The sequence below is a fragment of the Passer montanus genome, unplaced genomic scaffold (genome assembly GCF_014805655.1).
Source record: "Passer montanus isolate IOZ18808 unplaced genomic scaffold, ASM1480565v1 scaffold109, whole genome shotgun sequence".
NCBI classification, from domain to species: domain Eukaryota; kingdom Metazoa; phylum Chordata; class Aves; order Passeriformes; family Passeridae; genus Passer; species Passer montanus.
In genome coordinates this window covers 1,598,695-1,619,227 of record NW_024357502.1, presented here as the reverse complement: position 1 = coordinate 1,619,227, position 20,533 = coordinate 1,598,695, and the positions used below count along the sequence as shown (strand labels likewise).

At 61.2% G+C, this 20,533-nt stretch overlaps 1 protein-coding gene across 2 annotated transcripts; it reads left to right on the top strand.

Moving 5' to 3' along the window:
• The first annotated feature begins 2,746 nt into the window (after positions 1 to 2,746).
• Positions 2,747 to 20,445, top strand: HSPA12B (heat shock protein family A (Hsp70) member 12B). Of its 2 annotated transcripts, XM_039724201.1 has the most exons (13): positions 2,747 to 2,879; positions 4,956 to 5,013; positions 9,285 to 9,385; positions 11,244 to 11,368; positions 12,026 to 12,212; positions 12,451 to 12,555; positions 12,847 to 12,963; positions 14,347 to 14,518; positions 15,810 to 15,896; positions 16,241 to 16,345; positions 17,729 to 17,987; positions 18,163 to 18,266; positions 19,188 to 20,445. In XM_039724201.1, the coding sequence occupies exons 2-13, from the start codon at positions 4,971 to 4,973 to the stop codon at positions 19,826 to 19,828; spliced, it is 2,046 nt and encodes a 681-aa protein (XP_039580135.1). In that variant the 5' UTR covers positions 2,747 to 2,879; positions 4,956 to 4,970; the 3' UTR covers positions 19,829 to 20,445. The 2 variants fall into 2 exon arrangements, with proteins under 2 accessions (XP_039580135.1, XP_039580146.1); XM_039724212.1 differs by lacking the exons at positions 2,747 to 2,879; positions 4,956 to 5,013 and adding an exon at positions 5,308 to 5,431 and having other exon boundaries at positions 19,188 to 19,828.
• Positions 20,446 to 20,533: the final 88 nt, after the last annotated feature.

Genomic DNA, 20,533 nt, shown 5'->3' with positions numbered 1-20,533 from the left:
GCACATGGCTGTGGTGTCCACGTGTGTGTGTGTGTGCATTGCGTGTGCACACAGAGTGTACGTACACGTGTGTGCACACGTGTGTGTGTGTACGCGCGTGTGCTCATGGTGTTCATGTGAACACATACGTGTGCACATGTGTGTGTGCACAAACGGGGGGTGTGTGCACATGGAGTGTGTGAAAGGCTGTGTGTGCATGTGTGCAGGTGTGTGTGTGCACACTGTGTGTGTGTGTGCGCACATGGGGTGTGCACGTGTGTGCGTGTGAGGTCACGGGCTGTTTGTGCACGACCACGCGTGTGTGCGAACCCGTGTGTGCGTGTGCAAGGCTGCGAGCAGCACGTGCACGGGGAGCCGAGCCGTGTGGGTGTGCAAGAGCGCCCGTGCTCACCTGGGTGTGCCAGGGGTGTTCTGAGCGCGCAGCTCCTCACGCGTGTGCAGGAACACGCGTGTGCCAGAGCTGGCGCGCACTGAAGGGAAACTGAGGCACGGCGCCCGCGGGTGCCCCCGAGCTCGGGGCTTTCCGGGGCTTCCCGGGGCTTTCCAACCCCAAAATCCCCCAAATCCCCCCGCGGGGTGGGGAGGGGACAGCGGAGGGACCCCGGCAGTGTGGCAGTGTGGCAGTGGCAGCTTTGGGATGGGATGGCCGCCGGGAATTTGGGAATTCGGGTGGCACCGCGTCCCCCCCCCCGGCCCGCGCTGGCACCGCGTCCCCGCGGGCGGCGCGCCCTTGGCGGGGCGGGGGCAGGAAGCGATCCAGCCCTTCCCAGGCTGGGTGGGATCCAGCGCTGCTCCCGGGGCTCCGGGACAGGGGAGGGGCGGGGGGCAGCGCCCCCTCCCCGCGGGGTCCCCTCGGCCTTGGGGTCACCGCGGTGTGGGGGGCACAAAGCCCAAGATCCCGGTTTATCCGCCCTGATCCCGTGCGGGACACCCGGGATGGGGATGAAGCTGATGGTGGAGATGATGATTGATGATGATGATGATTATTGATGATGATGATGATGATGATGGTGATGAATCCCCTCAACCCGCTGCAGGTGCCGGCCCAGGAAGGCCCAGTTTGTCCCCAGAAAAAGCTGGGAAGGAGCAAACTGGGAGCGCTGGGCAGGACGGGAGGGGCTGTCCGCATCCCGTCCCCAGCTCCCCACCTGGGGACGCGGTGCCACCGCCGTGCCCTGGTGGGGGACAGCGCTGTCCCCACCGGCTGTGGGTGCGGGCTGGGCTCCGGCCTCGCCTCCAGCCCCGGTTCTCCGTCCTCATCCCGGGTTTCCTGTCCCCGCGGCATTTCCATGGGCCGGGCCTCAATTCCCGGAAAGCGCTACCTCATCCCTGTCGGGGCGCCAGGGACGCAAACACGGGCGGAGCCCCCGCCCGTGTCCCCGTCCCCCCGCTCCAGAACCTTCCCCGGCTCCGGGGCAGCGGTGCCAGGCAGAGCTGGGGGAGCTGGACCCCCCAAAAATCCCCAGGATAATCCCAAATGCCGCTCCGACATCCCCCACCTGCCCCCTTCGGGGTTGGGAGGTCCCCTGGCTGGGGAGGGACCCTTTGTCCCCTCCCCAGTGTCCCCCACCGGTGTCACCCCCGTGGTCACAGCTGGCATGTCCCACTCCAGGCCACCGCATTCCCAGCCAGGACCTTCCCGACCTTGATCCCAATGATCCCAAGGGCTTCACCCCAACGATCCCAATGATCCCAACAAACAAAATGATCCCAGCCCCGAATGATCCCAAACCCCCAATGATCTCAATGAGCCAAATGATCCCAACAATACCCAAATTATCCCAGATCCCAATTTTCCCAACGGTCTCACCGTTGTCAGTGATCCCAACGACCCCAATTATCTCAGTCATCCTAATAATTTAAACAATCCAAATTATCTCAGCGATCCCAACAATCTCAGTGACCCCGATGATCAAAATGATCCCAATTAGCTCAAGCATCCCAATTATCTCAGCACTCCCAGCTACCTCAACACCGTGATCCCAAATATCTTGATTATTTTGGGAACAATCCCAATGTTCTGCCTGTGCTTCTGAGGCTTCCACGGGTGGATTCTTCCCATTGTGGAGATTTTTGGGAACGACAGGACAGACCCTTTGTGTGCCTCCTTCCCTTGGGGTCTCACAGATCTGATCCCAAATCTGGATCCCAAATCTGGGATCCCCCGGCTCTGCTCCCACCCTCGGGATCTCCCAGCTCTGATCCCAAATCTGGGATCCCTGGATCAGATCCCACCCTCGGGATCTCCCAGCTCTGATCCCAAATCTGGGATCCCTGGATCAGATCCCACCCTCGGGATCTCCCAGCTCTGATCCCAAACCTGGGATCCCCGGATCAGATCCCACTCCCGGGACCCCCCGGCTCTGCTTCCCGGATCCAGGATCCCCCTTTGGGAATGGGAAGGACCCCGGGGAGGAGAATCCCGGGATAACCCCGCGCTCTGGAGCCGGGACGGGGCTGGATGTGGGGACAGAGCCGATGCCACCCGCGACACGCGCAGTGACAAACGCGGCAGAGCGATTTACACAAATTCAGGGGACACCGCGGGGGTCTGGGGGTGCCGTGTCCCGTGTGGGACCCTCGTCCCCCCTCGGTGGCCGTGGCCGGGCGGGAGCGGAGGTTCCGCTGCCGGCGGGACTGGGGCTGGCCCTGCCTCCTCCTCCTCCTCCTCCCGCCGCTCCCGCTCCCACATCTGCAGCTGGAATTGCAATTTGAGGCGCTGCCTGGGCCGGGACAGGGAGTGGGAGGAAGCCGGAGCGCGGGGGGCTGCGCGGGGCCCCGCCGGGGACAGAGCCGCGGGCACAGAGCCGCCAGCCCGCGGGACACAGCCCGGGGGACAAAGCGGGGGCTGTCCCCAACCCGTGTCCCCCCCCAGAGCGGTGAGTGGCCGGCGGGGGTGGCGGGAGCGGGGCGACAGCAGGGCCTGGGGACGTGGGGGACAGCGCTGTCCCCTGGCCCAGGTGAGGGTGGCACCGCCCCTGGGGTCCCTGCCCGGTTTGGGGACACTGGGGGGTGGCCAGGCCTCTTCCCAATGGGAATGGGGGGGCTGTGGGCACGGGGGGAGGGGGATGGACGCTTGGACACTGTCCCCGTGTGCCCTGTCCTGGGGGACACCGCTGGGACCACTGGGGACACCACAGGGACAGCGCCACAAAGTGCCAGCACCGTGCAGGGGACACCCCTGGGTGGCTCCTGTGTCCCAACCACGGCCGAGGGGACAGGGAAGGGCTCCAGGGAGCCCCAACAGCTCCCGGGGAGGATTTGGGGTGTCCCCAGCCCCAGAGCCACGCTCAGCCCTGGCACAGCGGGGGTGTGGGGACAAACAGCTCCTTCTGTCCCAGCACATCTGGATCGGAGCCCCACAGCTGCCCTGCGCCTCCCAGGTGTCCCGCGGGGTCACCCCGAGTTGTGGGGACACCCCGAGTTTTGGGGTCACCCTGCCCGGCCAAGCCGGTGTCCCCGTGCCGCTCTTGGCCGTGCCACAGCCCCGGTGTCGCTCCTGGCTGCTCCACCCTGATCCCCTCCCAAACTTTGTTTCCTTTCCCCGTTTCCGTGAGCCCCTGCAGAGGCGGAAATGGTGGAAAATCCTCAAAATCGCTGCTCCGGCTGGAGGGAGCCCGGGAGCCACCGGGATCCTGCCCCCGGAGGGACCCCCAGAGTCGGGGGCTTGGTCCCCTGGGTGACAACGGCGTGGTCACTGCCCGGTGCTGGGGGACACTCGGGGGCTTGAGGCCGCCCACCCTGCTCGCCTGGGAGGGGAATGGCACCTTGGGGACAAAGGTGGCCATCAGCCATCCCCTGCCAGCCCTGCAGAAGGAGGATTTTGGAGCCTGAGGGTCAGCACAGACCCCAGAGTGACCCCCTGGACCCCCACGGTCCTGGAGGGACAGGGAAGGAAGCCACGGAGCCACCAAGGGCTGGCGTGTCCCTCTGGCTCCTGTGGGATGTGGGAGCTCAGGCCGCGGGGTTGGGGACATTGGGGACATCCCCGCACACCCAAAACCACGAGCTGAGCCCCAGGCAGCTGGAAAAGGACACAAATCCCAGAGCTGGGGGCTGATTTCCTGCAGGAAAACCTCCTGGAAAGCCCCATTTTGGTGGAAAAGCCCCATTTTGGTGGAAAAACCCCTGGACCACCCGCAGGACCCCCCCTGTGACACCCCAGGGCCACCAGCACGGCCTCCCCTGCCCACAGCTCCGGGGTGGCCAGAGCTGGACCCCCCACTCCAGGGAAAGCCTCCCCACCTGCCCTTGGCATCCCGAGGGGATTTTTTTGGGAAGAGGGGAGGCTGTGGGGCCGGCAGCTCGTGGGTGGGTTTGGCTGGCGGTGAGGCCTCTCCCGATGAGCTCAGCCCTATCCCGAGCCTCTGGATTTGTGGGATGAGAGCGGCCGGGGCGGGCTGGGGGGCTCGGGGGTGGCGGGAGGCTGTGGCCTCGGGAAGGGAGCCAGGAGCTGGGGTGTTATCCCGGGAAGAAGATTTGGAGCTGGTCCAGGCCGGGTTATAATCCCTGGGAAGAGCCAGGATCCCTTTGGCCACCATGCTTCGAAAATAAATTGGGATTTTTCCTAAACGAGCCCCCCCAAAAAAAGGGTTTTGGTTGAGGGTAAAAATGTGCAGGAGCAGCGATTTCCACCCTGCACATCTGTGTCCTGCACATCTGTCCGACCTGCTCGGTGACAGGAACTCGGGTCCCTCTCCCCGCAGTGGCTGTGTCAGCCGGGGACACCGTGGATGGTGACAGCCATGTGTGCCCCAAATGGGATGGCCACACCCCGTTGTGAGCTGGGATTTGGGGTCCCCTCCTGGCAACCCTACAAACCCCAGCCTCGTCCCTGGTGTGGGTTTTGGGGGGCTCAAGGCTGGGGTGACACCGAGAGGACACTGAGGGGACACTGTGGGCACCCCGTGCCACGGAGGGGACGCAGGGATGGATTTTGTCCCTTCCTTTTCCAGGCGGGCAGCGAGGCCATGGCGATGCTGCTGGAGCCCGGGATGCAGAGCCTGCGGATGGGTAAGGATGTCCCCAGGGGGTGGCACTGGCTGACATGTCCCCTGCCCCCTGCCCCCCCAGATGATCATTCCGTGTCCTGGTCCCTTGCTGTCCCCCCTCTGTGTCCCCTCCACAGTGGAGGGGAACGTGTCAGCCGGGGACACCGTGGATGGTGACAGTCATGTGTGCCCCAAACTGGGACGGCCACACCCCGTTGTGAGCTGGGATTTGGGGTCCCCTCCTGGCAACCCTACAAACCCCAGCCTCGTCCCTGGTGTGGGTTTTGGGGGGCTCAAGGCTGGGGTGACACCGAGAGGACACTGAGGGGACCCCGTGCCACGGAGGGGACGCAGGGATGGATTTTGTCCCTTCCTTTTCCAGGCGGGCAGCGAGGCCATGGCGATGCTGCTGGAGCCCGGGATGCAGAGCCTGCGGATGGGTAAGGATGTCCCCAGGGGGTGGCATTGGCTGACATGTCCCCTGCCCCCCCAGATGATCATTCTGTGTCCTGGTCCCTCGCTGTCCCCCCTCTGTGTCCCCTCCACAGCTCCAGTGGAGGGGAATCAGAACCAGCTGTGGGAGGAAACCTGATCCCGCCATCCCAAACCCAATCCCGCTCCCAAACCTCATCCCGCCATCTCAAACCTGATCCCACCATCCCAAACCCAATCCTGCCATCCCAAACCTGATCCCGCCATCCCAAACCTCATCCTGCCATCCCAAACCTCCTCCTGCCATTCCAAACCTGAGCCTTCCATCCCGAACCTCATCCTGCCTTCCCAAACCCCAGGGGGTGGCATTGGCTGACATGTCCCCTGCCCCCCCAGATGATCATTCTGTGTCCTGGTCCCTCGCTGTCCCCCCTCTGTGTCCCCTCCACAGCTCCAGTGGAGGGGAATCAGAACCAGCTGTGGGAGGAAACCTGATCCCGCCATCCCAAACGCAATCCTGCCATCCCAAACCTGATCCCGCCATCCCAAACCTCATCCTGCCATCCCAAACCTCCTCCTGCCATTCCAAACCTGAGCCTTCCATCCCGAACCTCATCCTGCCTTCCCAAACCCGATCTCACCATCCCAAACCTGATTCTGCCATTCCAAACCTGATCCCGCCATCCCAAACCCCATCCCGCCATCCCAAATTCCATCCTGCCATCCCAAACCTTATCCTTCAATCCCACACCTCATCCTGCCATCCCAAACCCAATCCTGCCATCCCAAAACATGACCCCACCATCCCAAACCTGATCTTGCCATCCCAAACCTGATCCTGCCATCCCAAACCCAATCCTGCCATCCCACACCTGATCCCACCATCCCAAACCTGATCCTGCCATTCCAAAACTGATCCTGCCATCCCAAACCTCCTCCTGCCATCCCAAACCTCCTCCTGCCATCCCAAACCTCCTCCTGCCATCCCAAACCCGATCCTGCCATCCCAAACCTCATCCCACCATCCCAAACCTCATCCTGCCATCCCAAACCCAATCCTGCCATCCCAAACCCCATCCTGCCATCCCAAACCTCCTCCTGCCATCCCAAACCTGAGCCTACCATCCCAAACCTCATCCTGCCTTCCCAAACCCAATCCTGCCATCCCAACCCTGGTCCTGCCATTCCAAACCTCATCTTGCCATCCCAAACCCCGTCCCTCCATTCCAAACGTCATCCTGCCATCCCAAACTTGAGCCTTCCATCCCAAATCTCATCCCACCATCCCAAACCTGAACCTTCCATCTCAAACCTCATCCTGCCTTCGCAAACCTGATCCCGCCATCCCAAACCCAGTCCTGCCATCCCAAACCCCATCCTGCCATCCCAAATCCAGTCCTGCCATCCCAAACCTGATCCTGCCATCCCAAATCCAGTCCTGCCATCCCAAACCCCATCCTGCCATCCCAAACCCAGTCCTGCCATCCCAAACCCAGTCCTGCCATCCCAAACCCCATCCTGCCATCCCAAACCTCATCCCGCCATCCCAAATCCAGGGATGCGGAGGCTGCGGCAGGAATTCCCCCCCCGCCCCCGCCCCTTCTCCTCAGGAATGAGGTTTCATGTCCAAGGCTCCCCAGAGCCCCCGGGGGGTCACCGTTCCCCCCGGCTCCGTCGCACGCGGAGGCGGCGCAGAGGCCGTTCCCATTTGTCTGGGATCAAATATTTATGGGACAGACACGGATACAGGGAAAGGCACTTAGGGAGCGGGTGGCGGGGACAGCAGACGTGTCACCAGCACAGCCCCGGCGTGGGGGGACACGGCAAGCGCTGTCCCCAACTCTGTGATGTGGCTCTTGCCCAGACACTCCTGCCATCCCAAACCAATCCCAATCCCAATCCCAATCCCGCGGCTGCTGCCGTTGGGGGATCCCAGAGCATTCCTTAGGGCTCCTGAGCTTCCCAATTGTGTCCCAGTGGCTGTCCCAGGGCAAACTGGTGGCACTGGGAGCTGGGGTGGGCTTGTCTGGACACCGGCGAAGGGGAGAAGGAGTTTTGTTCTTCCCGGAGGATCCTCTGCTGTTCCCAAATCTCTCCAACCACGAAGCCTCCTCTGTTCCCAAATCTCTCCAGAGCCCGGCTGGGGGTGGGCACTGCTCATCCCTGCTCCCACGACCCCGATCCCGGCAGGATCTCGGCAGGATCCCGGCAGGATCGGCAATCCCAAAGCTCAGGTTTTAGGGCTGACAGTGGCAGGAATTCCCCCCCCGCCCCCGCCCCTTCTCCTCAGGAATGAGGTTTCATGTCCAAGGCTCCCCAGAGCCCCCGGGGGGTCACCGTTCCCCCCGGCTCCGTCGCACGCGGAGGCGGCGCAGAGGCCGTTCCCATTTGTCTGGGATCAAATATTTATGGGACAGACACGGATACAGGGAAAGGCACTTAGGGAGCGGGTGGCGGGGACAGCAGACGTGTCACCAGCACAGCCCCGGCGTGGGGGGACACGGCAAGCGCTGTCCCCAACTCTGTGATGTGGCTCTTGCCCAGACACAAAGTCGGGATCAAACCAATCCCAATCCCAATCCCAATCCCGCGGCTGCTGCCGTTGGGGGATCCCAGAGCATTCCTTAGGGCTCCTGAGCTTCCCAATTGTGTCCCAGTGGCTGTCCCAGGGCAAACTGGTGGCACTGGGAGCTGGGATGGGCTTGTCTGGACACCGGCGAAGGGGAGAAGGAGTTTTGTTCTTCCCGAAGGATCCTCTGCTGTTCCCAAATCCCTCCAACCACGGAGCCTCCTCTGTTCCCAAATCCCTCCAACCACGGAGCCTCCTCTGTTCCCAAATCTCTCCAGAGCCCGGCTGGGGGTGGGCACTGCTCATCCCTGCTCCCACGACCCCGATCCCGGCAGGATCTCGGCAGGATCCCGGCAGGATCGGCAATCCCAAAGCTCAGGTTTTAGGGCTGACAGTCCCTTCACCTCGCTGGTGTCACCGCCCGGACCCCACACGCCATTCCCAACACTTTATCCCGTCCCAACCCCTTGGGAAAGCCGCCCCGTCAGCTCCCCCAGCTCCTTCCAGCTGGAGCCGCTCCAGCAGCTCTTTCGTGGGCGGTGATTAATTAATACCGGCTGCTAATTGGAGCCAGGTGCCTGGGGCAGCGCGGGCGGGACAGCCCCGTGTCCCGGTGTGGGGCGGGGACCCTGGGGCTCTCCCCATCCCGATTCTGGGATCATCGGGGTCCCCGGGGCTGGAATTCTGCTGCTGGAGGGGACAGGGATGCATGGTGGCTCCTGGAGGAGGAAGAGGAGGAGGGAAAATCTGCTGTGCCCATGATCCCCACCCCCAGATTTTGGGATTACCACGGGCTCATGCAGGAAATTCCAGGGTCTCCAGAAAACCGGGATGTTCTGGAATGTGGCCGAGGGTCTGAGCTGGACCCACCCTCCCTCGCTGGTTCTCCATGGATTTGAACCACAGACACTTCCTTTCCTTCTTTCCAAGTTTTTTTGGATTCCTACTGAATCCAGACCTTCCAGCTGCTGGCCTGGAGCAGCTTCCCCTGGAAATGTCCTCTTGGATTTGTCCCTGGAATTGTCCAAGGCCGTGTTGGATCCACCTGGGATAACGGAAGGTGTCTCTGCCCATGGATGGGGTGGCACTGGATGGGATTTGGGGACCTTCCCAATTCCAACCATCCCACAATTCCATGATTTTATGAACTCCACTTCTGGAGACCCCACAGAGACTCTGTCCCCTCCAACACCTCATCCACCCCAGATCCATCTCCATTGGGATGTCCCGGGTGGTCTCTCCATGGGGAAGGGATTTTGGGGTCCCCCAGACTCTCTCGTCCGTGTCCCCAGGTGCCAACGGCGAGCGGTGCCCGACGCCGTCCCCGCCCGGCTCCCCGGGGACACCCCACGACAGCTGCAGCATCGCCCCCCTGACGCCGTCCCAGTCACCGGTGAGTGCGGGACCAGTGGGACCACAGCGGGACCAGTAAGGCCGTTGTGGGGCTCCCAGTAAGGCAATTTGGGGTCCCAGTAAGGCCATTCTAGGGTTCCCAGTAAGGCCATTTTGGGGTCCCAGTAAGGCCATTCTAGGGTTCCCAGTAAGGCCATTTTGGGGTCCCAGTAAGGCAGTTTTGGGCTTCCCAGTAAGGCCATTATGGGGTTCCCAGTAAGGCCATTTCGGGGTCCCAGTAAGGCAGTTTTGGGGTCCCAGTATGGCCATTATGGGGTTCCCAGTAAGGCAGATTTGGGGTCTCCCAGTTAGGCCATTCTGGGGCTCCCAGTAAGGCAGATGTGGGGTCCTAGTTAGGCCATTATGGGGTTCCCAGTAAAGCCAATATGGGATTCCCAGTAAGGTCGTTATGAAGTCGCAGTATGGCCATTGTGGGGTCCCCAGTAAGACCATTATGGTGTTCCCAGTAAGGCAGTTTTGGGGTCCCAGTATGGCCATTATGGGGTTTCCAGATAGGCAGATTTGGGGTCCCAGTATGGCCATTGTGGGGTTCCCAGTAAGGCAGATTTGGGGTCCCAGTAAGACCATTATAGGGTTCCCAGTAAGGCAGTTGTGAGGTCCCAGTGAGACCATTGGGGTCTGTCCCCCTGTCCTTTCCTCCTCCGGTCCTTCCCCAGTTCCTGCTCCCCCTCCCAGTCCAGTCTCCATCCCCCCAGTCCCACAGGATTGGTCACTCTATCCCTGGGACCTCTATCCATGGGATTTTTGGGATGGAGGGGATTTCCAGCTCTGGAATGACCCACCAGGAAAAGTTTAACCCCACAAAACTCCTGCCCTCACCCAGGCCCTCCGGGTGTGGGAGGCCGCGTTCCAGAGCCGGATCCTCCCTGGAGTTCCTTGTCCCTGCACATTCCTGCGCCAGCCGCCTCTTCCCTGCTGATCCCGGCATTTTTCCCGGCCAGCTCGTGTCCTCACTTATCAAATCTGGGGACAATACAAGTTAACGAGGCTTTCAGCTTCCCGTGGTGACATGGGGACAGGGCCTTGTCACATCCTTACGGCTTCTTCAGCACGGGGACAGCCCTGGAGGGAAGGGACATGGAGTGGGGACAGGAAAAGTGTGGGAGCAGCAGTGGGAACATCCCAAAATGCCTGGGCCAGGGGGATTTTCAGCTGGGTGACACCTGGGATGATGTCACCTCATCCAAGATGGGAAGAAGGGAATGGTTTGGGTTCAGTGACCCTTGGGGACACTTGGGACAAGGTTCCTTGGAGCAAGACTGGACACAGGGAATGATTTGGGTTCAGTGGCCCTTGGGAACACCTGGGACAATGTCCCTTGGAATGAGACAGGACACAGGGAAGAATTTTGGCTGGGGACACCTGGGATGATGTAACCTCATCCAAGATGGGATCAGGGAATGGTTTGGGTTCAGTGACCCTTGGGAACAATTGGGACAAGGTCCCTTGGACTGAGACCAGACACAGGAAAGGTTTTTGGGAATCTTGGCTCCAATTTCAGGGTCCAAGTGAGGGGGGCTCAGCACAATAAAAACAGGAGCCCCCAACAACCCTGGCTGCTCCCATGGGCATCCATCCCTCTCCAGGGCTGCCCAAATCCCTGTGTCCCATGGGAACTGCCTTTGGGAACGACAGCAGCCACCCCATGGAACACAGGAGACACTTTTCCCAATACAGTTGAAGATGTGAAGAAGAAGAATCACCCATCAGCAAATCACCAACCTGGGTGAAAATCCAGGAAAAATCCTGGGAAAATGAACGTGTTCCTGGGTTTTTTACTGCTTTTCTGGAATCCCCCAGTCCCAGCTGAGTGCCTGATCCCGTTCCTTGCCTTCCAGCGGAGCGAGGCGCGTTCCCAGCAGGCCCCGTCCTTCTCCGTGGTGGTGGCCATCGACTTCGGCACCACCTCCAGCGGTTACGCCTTCAGCTTCACCAGCGACCCCGAGGCCATCCACATGATGAGGTGAGGACCTGCCAGAGCCCCCGGAGCTGGGAAAGGACTTTTATGGCCCCAAAATGGTCAGAAGCTGGGTTGGTGGGAGATGGTTCCTGGAAGCAGTGGTTGGAAGGTGTGGGGTGAGGATACTCCAAGGGCTGGAGCACCTCTGCTCTGGAGCCAGGCTGGGAGAGCTGGGAATGTTCACCTGGAGAAGGGAAAATTCCAGGGAATTCTCAGAGTCCCTAAAGGGGTGCCAGGAGAGCTGCAGAGGGACTGGGGACAAGGCCTGCAGGGACAGGACACAGGGAATGGCTGCCACTGGCCAAGAGGAGATTGGGCTGGGATCTTGGCAAGGAATTCCTGGCTGGGCTGGAATTCCCAGCTTTGCTGTCTCTGCCCCTGGATCCCTGGCAGTGTCCCAGGCCAGGCTGGATGGGCTTGGATCCACCTGGAATAGTGGAAAGGATCCCTGCCATGGCAGGGAATGGCACTCAGTGGTCTTCCAGGTCCCTCCCAACCCAAACCAGTCTGGAACTCCATGAAATTCCTCAGAGGATGGAGCGGGATCACCCCTCCTCCTTTGTCCCCCTTTAAGGTCCTTCAGACCACACCCATAGAAAAAAACTAAACCTGGCAGGACCCATTCCCTGGAAGTTCATCTACTCTGGCTCCTCTTTGCAGGAAATGGGAGGGGGGGGACCCAGGCGTGGCCAACCAGAAGACCCCCACCAGCCTCCTGCTGACCCCAGAGGGGACATTCCACAGCTTCGGCTACACCGCCCGCGATTACTACCACGACCTGGACCCCGAGGAGGCCCGCGAGTGGTTCTACTTCGAGAAGTTTAAGATGAAGATCCACAGCACCAGCGTGAGTCCCTGCTCTCATCCTGGTGTTCCTGGTGTTCTCAGGGGGATCCTGGCCAGGCTGGGAATTGAAATGTTGGGGAAAAACCCATTTTAGCCCATTTTAGGGGGTGAATTTGAGGTTCTCCCATCCGAGCTGCTCCAGGGTGGGTGGATGTGGCTGCACATACCTTCAGGTGCCTGAGCAAATTCCCTTGGCCACCTCCCAGCCCCTAGTGTGATCCATTTGCTGTTCCCGGCAGGATCTGACCATGAAAACCGAGCTGGAAGCTGTCAATGGGAAGAAGATGCCGGCGCTGGAGGTGTTCGCCCACGCGCTGCGCTTCTTCAAGCAGCACGCGGTGCAGGTGGGGCCACCTCCATCCCTCCTCCTCCTTCCCAAATGGAATCTTCTGTGTCCTCTCCGTGCATTCCATGTGAGGGTGGGGAGGTCCTGGAATGGAATTCCCAGAGGACCTGTGGCTGCCCTATCCCTGGGAGTGTCCAAGGCCAGGTTGGACACTGGGGCTTGGAGTGACCTGGGATAGCGGGAGGTGTCCCTGGTGGATCTGGATGGGATTTAAGGTCCCTCCCAACCCAAGCCATTCCATGATTCACTGGGAGTCCCCAGGTGTCACCTCCTGCTTGTCCCCTGGCAGGAGCTGAAGGACCAGTGCCCATCCCTGCCCGAGAACGATGCCATCCGCTGGGTCCTCACCGTGCCGGCCATCTGGAAGCAGCCGGCCAAGCAGTTCATGCGGGAAGCAGCCTACAAGGTGGGGGGACTCCGGAGGGTGACCACGTGGTGACCCTCACAGGGGTTGTGGTCTCTGGGGTATCCCCTTCCTCCCTCAAACTGAATTCCCACTGCCAGAGGGTAGCGTTAGGTGGGATATTTGGAGGAAATTCCTGGCTGGGAGGGTGGGCAGGGGCTGGGCTGGAATTCCCAGAGCAGCTGTGGCTGCCCCTGGATTCCTGGCAGTGTCCAAGGCCAGGTTGGACACTGGGGTTGGATCCACCTGGGATAATGGGAGGTGTCCCTGCCATGGATGGGGTGGGAGTGAGATGGGATTTAAGGTCCTTCCAACCAAAACCGACCAAAAGCTGTTGGGTGAGCGGGTGGATAATTTGCCAGGTAGGTGGTTAAGTGGATGGTTGGGTGGTTGGTTGAATTGTTCAGTGGTTGGGTGGTTGGTTTGGTGCTCAGGTCATTGGTTGAGCAGTTGTCTGGTTGAGTGGTTGGGTTGTTGGTCGATGTGTTGGTTGAGCAGTTGATTGGTTGGTTGAATGGGTGGGTCATTGGTTGGGAGGCTGGTTGGGTGGCTGGCTGAGCAGTTTGGCCATTGGCTGGGTGACTGGTTTGGTGGTTGGGTCATTGGTTGAGCTGTTGGTTGGTCGGTTGAGTGCTTGGTTTGGTGTTCAGGACATTGGTTGGTTCATTGGTTACTGGGTCATTGGTTGAGTGGTTGGAGGATTGAGCAGTTGATTGGTTGGGTGGTTGCTTGGGTGATTGGTTGGGTGCTCAGGTCATTGGTTGGGTAATTGGGTGGTTGGCTGGTTGAGTGGTTGGGTGATTGGTTTGGTGATCAGGCTGTTGGTTGTGTGGTTGGTTGGTTGGTTGTTTGGTTGAGTGGTTGGGTGATTGGTTTGGTGGTCAAGTCATTGGGTGGTAGGTTAGGTGGTGAGGTCATTGGTTGGTTGGTTGGGTGGGTGATTGGTTTGGTGGTGTGGTTGTTGGTTGGTTGGTTGGATGGCTGGTTTGGTGGTCAAGTCATTGGTTGGGTGGTTGGTTGGATGGTTGGTTTGGTGTTCAGGTTGTTGGTTTGGTGGTGAGGTCATTGGTTGTGTGGTTGGTTGGATGATTAGTTGGGCAGAGAGGTCATTGGTTGGTCGGGTAGTTGGTTGCATGGTTGGTTTGGTGGTCAGATCATCGGTTGGTTGGGTGGTCGGTTGTGTGCTTGGGCTGTTGGTTGAGCTGTTGGGTCACAGGTTGGGCGGTTGATTGGTCAGTTTCTGGGTGAATATTCAGATATTGGCGATTGTTGGGTCCTCCTGCATTCCACAATCCCAGATCCGTGTGAGCACCTAGGGGCTGGGGACACACCCGGGAGCCCGCAGTCCCCGTCCCCTCCCCGCCCTGTCACCGCGTGTCCCCGCAGGCCGGGCTGGTGTCCCCGGAGACGCCGGAGCAGCTGCTGATCGCGCTGGAGCCCGAGGCCGCCTCCATTTACTGCCGGAAGCTGCGGCTGCACCAACTGATCGAGCTGAGCTGCCGCCCCCCGGCCAACGGGGCCGAGCCCCCCCAAACCATCGACTCCAGCTTCCGGCAGGGTGAGGGGCGCAGGGAAGGGGGTTGGGATAGGGCTGGGGGCTGGAGGAGCAGGGAGTGGGGTCAGGACAGAGCTGGGGGCTGCAGGAGCAGGGAATGGGGTCAGGACAGAGCCGGGGACTGGAGAAGAAGGGAATGGGATCCAGCCCTGCATGCCAGGTCTGGAGGGTCCATCAGCTGCCATGGCTGGGGAAGTCCCTGGAGACCCCATTCCCAGGGAGTCCCTGGGGGTCTCTGTCCCCAGAGATCCCCCCCCATTGCTAGAAGCCCCCTTCCCAGAGACCCCTGTTCCCAGAGATCCCCCAGCCTTCCCAGAGATCCCCTGTTCCCAGACAGTCCTCATCCCTAGAAACACCCCACACCCCCCCACTGGGAGAAACCCCATTGTCAGAGACCCCCATTGCCAGAGACCCTCTCATTCCCGGAGATTTCCCATCCTCACACCCTCATTCCCAGAAACCTCCCATTCCCAGACACCCCATTCCCAGAGACCCCATTCCCAGAAACCCCATTCCCAGAGACCCCCTGTCCCCAGAAACCCCATTCCCAGAGACCTCCCATTCCCAGAGACCCCATTCCCAGAAATCCCATTCCCACAGACCTCCCGTCCCCAGAAACCCCATTCCCCCCTCCCCAAATCCAGGGCATTTTTTCCTGCTTTCCCATAAGCCTCCAAGCTGTGGCCACCTTGGCCACCACCCCGTGTCCCTGGGCCACCTCCAGGGACTGTCCTCCCATGGATGGGATCCTGGGCTTTACTGGGACAGCCCCAGTTTGCCCAGCAGGGACCAAGCCCCAGAACTGGGACACACTGGTAGTGATCCCAGATGGAGATTTGGGGTCCCATGAGGGATTTATGGGGTCGCTTGAGCTGGCCACAAGCATGAGGAATAATCCACGTGCCAAAAATATCCCAGGACAACCCCACCTTTCCCAACTCATCCCGGGCAGCTTTGATGTCCCTGGGACAGGGGGAGCAGAGGAAACCCCACCCAGGCTGTGGGGTCCGGGCCGGAGGTGGCATCGCCCAGGGTGGGCACAGGGTGATCCCATGGGAGCCGGTGGAATCCTTTGGGATGGCAGCAGGGAAAGCTGGATCAGCCCGTCCATGGTGGAGCTGGGTCACATTGGGGTCCTGGCTGGAGGGGAGTGGTCACCAGTGCTCCCAGTACGGACCCCACAGCGGGAATGGGGTGGATCCTGGGTAATGGGGTGGATCCCACGGAAATGGGGTGGATCCCATGGATATGGGGGGATCCTGACCCCGCTGCCGACCCCCGGCTCTCTCCCCAGCCCGGGAGCAGCTCCGGCGATCCCGGCACAGCCGCACCTTCCTGGTGGAGTCGGGAGTGGGCGAGCTCTGGTCGGAGATGCAGGCAGGTACGAGGTGGGGGCACGGGTGGGGGTCCCCACTGGAGATTCCCAGATCCCGGCGTCCCCCTGGATGTCGCCTTCGTGGCAGAGCCACCCCCAAGCACCCAAGGGTGCTCCTGCTGTGGGGGTGACACGTTGGGGTCTGTCCCTTGACAGCATGGATGGGCGGGGTCTCCCTGCCACCTCCCCATCGCTTCGTCTCTCCACCCGCCCCAATTCCCAATATTTTGGTTAAAATTTATTTTTCCCCGGGAAAACGCAGCCCTGTGTCCCCGCGGCTGCTGTCACCCCGCGGGTGGGTGTCACGGGGGGTCACTCAGGACTGCCACCCTGTCGCTGTCCCCCCGCAGGTGACAGGTACATCGTGGCCGATTGTGGCGGGGGCACGGTGGATTTGACCGTGCACCAGATCGAGAAGCCGCAGGGGACGCTGAAGGAGCTCTACAAAGCCTCGGGTGGGATGAGGATCCCTATTCATCCTTTCTTCCTCCGCTCCGTGATCCTCCCGGGACCCCAAACCCCGGCTGGGACCCCAAACCCGGGCTGAAACCCCAAACCCGGGCTGGGACCCCAAACCCCGGCTGGGACCCCTAGCCCGGGCTGGGACCCCAAACACGGGCTGGGACTCTAAATCCGGGCTGGGAATCCCAAATCCGGGCTGGGATCCCAAATCCGGGCTGGAACCCAATCCCGGCCTGGGACCCCAAATCCGGGCTGGAACCCAAAACCCCGACTGGGACCCCAGACTCGGGCTGTGACCCCAAATCCCGGCTGGGACCCCAGACTAGGGCTGTGACTCCAAACGCGGGCTGTGACCCCACACCCGGGCTGTGACCCCAAACCCGGGCTGGGACCCCAAATCCCGGCTGTGACCCCAAACGCGGGCTATGACCCCAAATCCCGGCTGGGACCCCAGACTAGGGCTGTGACCCCAAACGCGGGCTGTGACCCCAGACCCGGGCTGTGACCCCAAATCCGGGCTGGAACCCAAAACCGGGCTGTGACCCCAAATCCGGGCTGGGCCCCAAACCCGGGCTGTGACCCCAAACCCGGGCTGGGACCCCAAACCCGGGCTGGGCCCCAAACCCGGGCTGGGACCCCAAATCTGGGCTTGGACGCCCCCGCCCCACGAAAGTGTCGTGGGTGGGGCTGTGTCGCCACCTGGTGGCGCGAGGGGGAAGTGCAGGGGGACAGAGGGGACAGAGGGAAGGGGGGATGGACTGAGGGGACAAGGAGGGACACGGGTGGATTAGGGGGACAAGGTGGGGCAGGGGGGATGGCGAGGGTGGGTGAGGTGGGACAGAGGGACAAGGGGCTGGGATGGAGGGACAGGGGTGTGTGGGGCACATGGGGACAGGGATGGCACAAAGACATCAGGATGGGGGACATGGGGACATGGATGCCACGAGGGCATTGGGATGGGGGACATGGGGACATGTGGGCACATAGGGGTGCCACGGGGATGTGTGGGGACCTCAGAATATGGGGAATGGGACATGGAGATGTGGGTGACGCAGGGACGTGGGGATGTGGGACATGGGGGAGACAAGGACGTGGAGATGAAGGACATGGGGACATGGGAATGTGGGAGATATGAGGATATGGTGTTGGGGGGACACGGGGACATGGAGGATATGGGGAACACAGTGAAGGGGGACATGACATCAGGATGGGGGACATAGGAGACACAGAGGCATGGGGATGGGGGACACGGGGACATGGGAATGTAGGGGACATAGGGACATGCAGATGTGGGAGAACGTGGTGATGGGGGACATGGCTGCCATGGGGACACGGCTACCATGGGGCCACCTCCTGACCCCACCCTTGTCCCGCAGGAGGTCCCTACGGGGCCGTGGGCGTGGACCTGGCCTTTGAGAAGCTTCTGTGCCACATATTTGGGGACGATTTCATCGCCACCTTCAAGGCCAAGCGTCCGGCAGCCTGGGTGGACCTGACCATCGCCTTCGAGGCGCGGAAGCGCGCTGCAGCCCCGAGCCGCTCCAGCCCCCTCAACATCTCCCTGCCCTTCTCCTTCATCGACTTCTACCGCAAACACCGCGGCCACAACGTGGAGACCGCGCTCCGCAAGAGCAAGTGAGGGGTGACGCGGCTTGGGGACATCTCGGGAGCGTGGGGACATGGTGGGAGTGACACTGGGGTGGGAGAGGGCAAGAGAGCGGGGGAAGGTGGGAGAGGGTGGGAGGGGAGAGGGCAGGGAAGGACCAGGTGAGAGTTCTCAGTCACCCCCGGGTCCCCTGTCTGTCCCCAGTGTCAACCTGGTGAAGTGGTCGTCCCAAGGGATGCTGCGGATGTCCCCAGAGGCCATGAACGAGCTGTTCCAGCCAACCATCACCCACATCATCCAGCACATCGGTGGGGCCTGGGGACACGCCCATCCATGGGGAACCTCTGTCCCTGTCCCACCCCCTGTCCCTGGGATCACTCCCCATCCCTGGGACCTTCCCTGTTACTGGGAGCCCCCGCCATTCCTGGGATCATTCCCATCCCTGCGGGATGCCCCCTATTCCTGGGAGCCCCTTCATCCCTGGAATCATTCCTGTTCCTGGGACCATCCCTGTCCCTATGAGCCCCCCATCCTTGGGACCATCCCCTGCCTGAGACATCCCCCCCATCCCTAGGACAATCCCACACCCTGGGATCCCCTTTATCCCTGTGACCCTGCTCCTGTCCCTGGCACCCCCCTGTGCCTGGGACCCCCCTTCATCCCTGGCACCTCCCCTGTCCCTGGAACCCCTTTTGTCCCTGGGACCACCCCTGTCTCTGGAACCCCCTCCATCCCTGGAACCCACCTTGTCTCTGGGATCCCCCATTCCTGGATACCCCATTCCTTGTCCCTGGAATCCCCATTGTCCCTGGGAACCTTTTATCCCTGGAATCCCCATTGTCCCTAGGACTAGCCCTTGTCCCTGGAACCCCCACTTTCCCTGGAAACCTTTTGTCCCTGGAACTCTCATTGTCCCTGGGAACCTTTTATCCCTGGAATCCCCATTGTCCCTAGGACCAGCCCTTGTCCCTGGAACACCCACTTTCCCTGGAAACCTTTTGTCCCTGGAACTCTCATTGTCCCTGGAAACCTTTTATCCCTAAAACCCTTCCTGTCCCTGGAAGCCCCCTTGTCCTGGGATTCTCCCGGTCCCTTGGCCCCATTCTGTACCTGGAACTGCCCCCATTCCTGGACTCCCCTAATGCCTGGCACACCATCACCCCCACCCCTTCCCCACACCTCTTCTCCACCATCCCAACCCCAAACCTCCCCTTTTATCCCCGCCTCAGACACCCTCCTGAAGAAACCGGAGGTCCACGGCATCAAATTCCTGTTCCTGGTGGGCGGCTTCGCCGAGTCAGCCATGCTGCAGCGGGCGGTGCAGGCCGCCTTCGGCCACTGCTGCCGGGTCATCGTCCCGCAGGACGTGGGGCTGACCATCCTCAAAGGGGCCGTGCTCTTCGGCCTGGACCCCGGCGTGGTGCGGGTGCGCCGCTCCCCGCTCACCTACGGCGTGGGGGTCCTCAACAAGTTCGTGGAGGGCAAGCACCCCCGGGAGAAGCTGCTGGTCAAGGAGGGCAAGAACTGGTGCACCGACATCTTTGAGAAGTTCGTGACCGTGGACCAGTCGGTGGCGTTGGGCGAGGTGGTCCAGCGGAGCTACTGCCCCGCTCGGCCCGGCCAGCGCCGGACCATCATCAACATCTACTGCTGTGACACCGATGACGTGGTGTACATCACCGACCCCGGCGTCAGGAAGTGCGGCACCATCAGCCTGGAGCTGGGGGACACGGGGGACGTGGGCCCGGCGCGGGGCCGGCGCGAGATCCGCACCAGCATGCAGTTTGGGGACACCGAGATCAAGGTGACGGCGCTGGACACGCGCACGGCGCGCAGTGTGAAGGCCACCATCGACTTCCTGTCCAACTGAGGGCCCCTGGGATGTGCTGCCATTGACTTCCTGTCCAACTGGGACTACCCAGGATATGCCACTATCGACTTCCTGTCCAACTGGGCGGCCCCTGGGATCTGCCACCATTGACTTCCTGTCCAAATGGGACTACCCAGGATCTGCCACCATTGACTTCCTGTCCAAATGGGACTACCCAGGATGTGCCACCATCGACTTCCTGTCCAAATGGCACTACCCAGGATGTGCCACCATTGACTTCCTGTCTAATTGAGGGGCCCCCATGATGTGGCACCATCAATATCCTGTCCAACTGAGGGGACACTGGGACATGCCACCATTGTCTTCCTGTGCAACTGAAACTAGCCAGGATGTGCCACCATCGACTTCCTGTCCAACTGAGACCTTCCTGGAGACTCCACCATTGAATTAACCTCCAACTGAGACCCTCTGTCATCATGGGGACACCTCCAGGATCTGCCACCCTTGACTTGCTCTCCAACTGAGGGGCCCTGGCATTGTGGGGACATCCCTGGAATCTGACACGATTGACTTCTGGTCCAAATGAGACCTCCCTGGAAATGCCACCATTGACTTCCTGTCCAAGTGACATGGGGACTACCATTGTGGGGACCACTGGGAGATGCCACCACTGACTTCATGTTCAACTGAGGCCATCCTGGGATCTGCCAGCACTGAATCCTGTCCAAGTGAGAGTCCCTGTCA